Consider the following 5,428-nt stretch of genomic DNA (forward strand, 5'->3'; position numbering starts at 1 on the left):
GCGGCCACCAATGCCGCTTTGGCGCACCTCACCATGGCTGCCTCCGCGGTGATGTAAATTTTACATCATCTATTGAAGTTGGAGCTTTTTTGTGATGTAAACTTTAGATCATCGTATGGAGTTGGAATTTTTTTTTATGATGTTAATATGCACGTTTTGGTGATGTAAATTTTACTCAAAGTACAATTTGGTGATGTATTTTTACACCACCAATCCATGACCGAGTTTTTTTTCAAGAACATGCAGGAGCGTTGCATGTCTTTTCAATTAAGGAGAGAGGGGGTCCCAGTACAAATTAAGTTACATTGTGAAAGCCGCCATCTAGGCCCAGCGAACAGGCCCGCTCCAATCTCTAGTGAATCTGGAATGGATGACCGCCCTCTACCCTAGCTTGCGTCCACAGACGGAGCTCAACCTTAATAAGATTTACGGTGGAGTTCGGCGGGTTCATCTTGCGCTCAAAAACACGACTATTACGCTCGAGCCAGATGAACCGTAGCATGGCTATGACTGTGGTATTCGTTTGTCTCCTCTGCCTAACCGTCACCGCCTCCGCCATTTGTGGCCACCAGTCCGCCAGGCCCATCGTGCCATCCGGTGTGAATCAATGTAATTTCAAGGGAAGCAGCATGTTGTACCAGACCTAGTTGTGCCAATGCACTATGTGGGCGTTGAGAAGGCCTGGCCAAACTACAAGCTCCTCCCAAGTGCACCTAGAGAATCCACATTGTATAACAAACACTAATAAGAAAGGCAACAGCGTATGATCATTTCTGAAAGAAACAGCGTATATATAATCATTGATCAGCTTCAAGAAAACCAGCAAATGTTCAAACCCTAAAGGAAAACCCAAACCCTGGGCTGCAATGGGGTGTATGTACAACAATATATGCCAGGCATATATGCCGGCCTGAGTAACCTAGAATGACGCTTGCTTTGCACGGCAGCATTACAAAAAGTCAATAATGAAACTTCCAGGTTCCAACCAGAGCAACCTGATGATGCTACATACATATCCCTAAAAGAAAGCTTAGCAGCCCTTGTCGTTAGTCGAAGATAAACATCCATCGCTGTCACCATATACGACGATGAGGGCATCAGGCAGGCGGCTAATTTCCCAACCGTTGACCTGTGCAACTGGCAAACCAAACCAACATACATATAGACAGGATGTTCATATGTGGACGTCATTGCAAGAACACAATAATAACGACTAAAGCTTGCCAAAAAATTCTAGCTCGTCACTCGATGTCCTTGAATAAGAGCTTATAAGGTCCCCAGCAGGAAAAGAACGAATAAGAGCTTAAGGTATCCGGAAAAGAAAAAGAAAAAAAAGCTTAACAGTAAGGTATAATGGTTGTCACCAACAAACCTTCTGTTGCCAGCCGACCCAATCATTCTTTGGCATCTCTTAAACCCTGTTTGGTTTAGCTTTTATCGAGGGATTTCGCTGCCACGCAACAGAATCTGAACCAAAGAGCGAAATCAGCAGAATCTGATTTCAGAAATCCGCTGCCAAAATCTGAACTAAAAGCGGAAGCAGCCCAGGACGTGCTTTCCAAAATCTGATTCCGCTGCGGGCCAAAATCTGAAAAAAGTTGTATCAGCTGGTTTGTCAAATGACCTACATCTTTTTCATATCAAATTTTCCACAGCTGTTTTTTCACAGCAGATTTTTCACAGCTACTTTTAGAAATCCACAGCCGAACCAAACAGGGCCTAATATTCTAGTTCAATCATCAATGACACTTCCACTGGCATGGCCAAAAGCCCAAAACCCGGTGGCCGGCCTATCCGCCTATGGGGTCAACCCCAACTGAAATCCTCCAAACATGATGTATTTTCATGGAAACATGAACATGCACAACAAGATTTGCAGAAACTTGAGGGGCCAACGGTGTTTGTCCCCCTGATAAAACACTTTGCGTATCCACGTTGTAGTTGGGTCAATGCCATCACAGGTAGCTACTGTGGGAGAGGTAGAAGAACACCGGTGACCTGACATAACTGACACGTAAGTACTCCCTCCGGTCCTTTTTAGTCCGCGTATTAGATTTGTGTTAAGTCAAACTATACAAAGTTTGACCAAATATATATTAAAATATATCAACATATACAATACCAAATATATATTCCATGAAACTACATTTCATAATGAATCTAAAAACATTGATTTGGCATTGTGAGTGTTGATACTTTTTCCTATAAGTTTGGTCAAAGTAGAGATACTTTGACTTCGAACAAAACTTATATGCAGACTAAAAAGGACCGGAGGGAGTACGGAGTAGTAGAGAGGTATAAATTAGCATGCTTGATTGCTTCCCTTGTCGATCAACTAGAAGATCTCACATTCATCACAACATTCATGATGGCGAGATTCGCCAGCCTAGCCTTTCTTTATCTGATCTCTCATCTGCTGTTGCGCTCTTGTGCATCCGCTGCACCATCGGTACAGCACACGCTGGGCCCCGGGTCGTCCCTGTCGGTGGAAGACCACGAGCGGCCCTTCCTGGTGTCACCGGACGCCATCTTCTCCTGCGGCTTCCTCCAGGCCGGCGGCAACGCCTTCTACTTCTCCGTCTGGTTCACCGCCGCCAAGAACCGGACCGCCGTCTGGACGGCCAACCCAGGCGCCCCGGTGAACGGCCGGGTTTCCAGCATATCCTTCAGCCCCGAAGGCCAGCTGGCGCTCGCCGACGCCAACGGGACAACTGTGTGGAACAGCAAGACCGGCGGCAAGAGGCACCTCACCGTCTCCCTCCGCGACACCGGGAATCTTCTCATCGCCGACCCGTCCACCGGCCGCGCCGTGTGGCAGAGCTTCGACTGGCCGACGGACACCCTGCTCCCGTCGCAGACGCTGGCCAAGGACAAGAAGCTCGTCGCCGGCTACTACGCCCTCTACTACGACAACGACAACGTGCTGCGGCTCCTGTACGACGGCCCGGAGATCGCCAGCATCTACTGGCCGAACCCGAACCATAACGTGTTCGACAACGGCCGGACAAACTACAACAGCTCACGGATCGGCGTCCTCGACGACACCGGTGTGTTCCTCTCCAGCGACAACCTGCGAGTCGAGGCCTCCGACCTGGGCGCTGCCGGCGTCAAGAGACGGCTAACTATCGAGCAAGACGGAAACGTGAGGATCTACAGCCTGAACGCGGCCGGAGGATGGACGGTCACGTGGGCGGCGGTAAAGCAGCCGTGCTCCGTGCACGGGCTGTGCGGCAAGAACGCCCTCTGCGAGTACCAACCGTCCCCCCGATGCTCGTGCGCGCCGGGGTACGAGATGGTCGACCGCCGCGACTGGAGAAAGGGCTGCAAGCCGACGTTCAGCCTCCCCACCGGCACCACCAACTGTAGTGAAGCTCCGGCGTCGGAGCGGTTCACGTTCGTGCAGGTGGCAGCAACCGACTTCTACGGCTACGACCTCGGCTTCAACCAGTCCGTCACCTTCGAATACTGCAAGAGCATGTGCTTGAAGATGTGCGCCTGCGCCGCCTTCGCCTACAGGTTGGATGGCAGGGGCAATTGCTTCCCGAAAGGCGTCCTGTTCAACGGTTACACGTCGCCAGCGTTCCCCGGAAGCATATATCTGAAGGTGCGTAGCGATCTCGACCTCAACGCCACGGCGTCGCAGCTGTCGGCACACGCCACGGGCCTCGCCTGCAATCGTAACGGTTCTCGTACCGCCATCGTCCCACGATACGCGGACACGTACGGGACACCTACCCGCGGCACGAAATGGTCCTACTTTTTTGGGTTCGCCGCGGTGCTGGGATTTCTCGAGCTTCTCTTCGTCTCCACGGCGTGGTGGTTCCTGTCCAGCCAGGAGAGCATGCCCAGCTCGCTGCAGGCAGGCTACAGGCTGGTCAGGGCGACCCAGTTCAGGAGGTTCACGTACCGGGAGCTCAAGAACGCGACTGGGAACTTCAACGAGGAGCTCGGCCGCGGCGGCTCCGGCGTGGTGTACCGCGGCGTGCTTGATAAGACCACCGTGGTGGCGGTGAAGAAGCTGACAAACGTGGTGCAGGGCGAGGAGGAGTTCTGGGCGGAGATGACGGTGTTCGGGAGGATCAACCACATCAATCTGGTGAGGATCTGGGGGTTCTGCTCCGAGGGAAAGCACAAGCTGCTGGTGTACGAGTACGTGGAGAATGAGTCATTGGACAGGCACCTGTTCGGCAAGGACATCGGCAAGTCACTGGCGTGGAGCGAGCGGTTCAAGATCGCGCTGGGCACGGCCAGGGGCCTAGCCTACCTTCACCATGAGTGCCTCGAGTGGGTCATCCACTGCGACGTCAAGCCAGAGAATATCCTGCTCACGCGCGACCTCGACGCAAAGATCGCCGACTTTGGGCTGGCCAAGCTGTCCGGGAGAAACGCCACAGGCAATGGCGAAGTCGCTGACACCGGCGTGCAGCTCTCCCACATGAGGGGGACGATGGGGTACATGGCACCGGAGTGGGCGATGGGCATGCCGGTTGACGCCAAGGTCGATGTGTACAGTTACGGCATTGTGCTTCTGGAGATTGTGATTGGGAGCAGGATCTCTGACCAGACGACCACGGACGGCTCGGAGCGGCTAGAGACGTGGCAAATCGCGCATGCACTGAAGCAGGTGGTTGCGAGTGGAGACATCATGTCATTAGTGGATAACAGGCTGAACGGGCAGTTCAACCCTCGGCAGGCCATGGAAATGGTGAAGATCTCCTTATCATGCATGGAGGAGAGGAACAATAGGCCGACCATGGATGACATCTCCAAAGCTCTTATAGCGTGTGATGACGAGGACGAGCACCCTGCGTACTTGTCATGAATTTGATTTCATGCTCGATAGTCGATTCCCACTGATCTATTGATGTCGTGTTGTTCTCGCTATATTGTTGTAGCGTGTAATTTGAACTTTCGTTGCGCCATTTCAGGAAAAAAAAATGTAACTCTAGTTACTAGTTTGCTACGAATCAGATAGTGACGTTCTGCCGTACTGCAGTGGGCTTGAAGCCTCCTTGAAATGCCGTAACACAAGATTCTGTAAATAAAACAGAAACGGGGATAAAATGTAGCACTTTGAATGCCAAACCTTGTCAAATTCTATAGGAGAATCCCAATTTTTTTGTAATGTGTACAGCTACACCCTAGCAGTGGTGGAGCTTGGGCGAAATTCTTGGAGGGGTGAATGGGCTTGTGTGTGTGTGTGTGTGTGGTGGGGGGGGGGGGGGGGGGGTCATTTAACTGTTCCAAGTAAGCAATTAGTATTCATTTGTGGCTGCAAAAAGCAAAGCTGCAATATTAGAACAAAAATTATGTTTACAATTTGAGTAATCTTTGGAATTTAAGCCCAAAAATTATGGATATTCTAAAAGAATTTTCTAGCATCGAGCTTTGGCCCTAGCCGACAACCATAAGTAATGCTGCGACTTGG

The 5,428-nt window shown here is 51.2% G+C and overlaps 1 protein-coding gene across 1 annotated transcript; it reads left to right on the forward strand.

The window, feature by feature from the left end:
• The first annotated feature begins 2,350 nt into the window (after positions 1 to 2,350).
• On the forward strand, positions 2,351 to 4,967 carry LOC109745859 (putative receptor protein kinase ZmPK1). Its single transcript, XM_020304970.4, has one exon. It carries the CDS (start codon positions 2,366 to 2,368, stop codon positions 4,820 to 4,822), a length of 2,457 nt encoding a protein of 818 aa, XP_020160559.1. The 5' UTR covers positions 2,351 to 2,365; the 3' UTR covers positions 4,823 to 4,967.
• Positions 4,968 to 5,428: the final 461 nt, after the last annotated feature.

The sequence above is a fragment of the Aegilops tauschii genome, chromosome 3 (assembly GCF_002575655.3).
Source record: "Aegilops tauschii subsp. strangulata cultivar AL8/78 chromosome 3, Aet v6.0, whole genome shotgun sequence".
In the NCBI taxonomy this organism is placed as follows: domain Eukaryota; kingdom Viridiplantae; phylum Streptophyta; class Magnoliopsida; order Poales; family Poaceae; genus Aegilops; species Aegilops tauschii.

Coding starts and splice junctions, on each gene's coding strand:
- LOC109745859 (XM_020304970.4), top strand. CDS start 2,366: ATGATGGCGAGATTCGCCAGCCTAGCCTTTCTTTATCTGATCTCTCAT.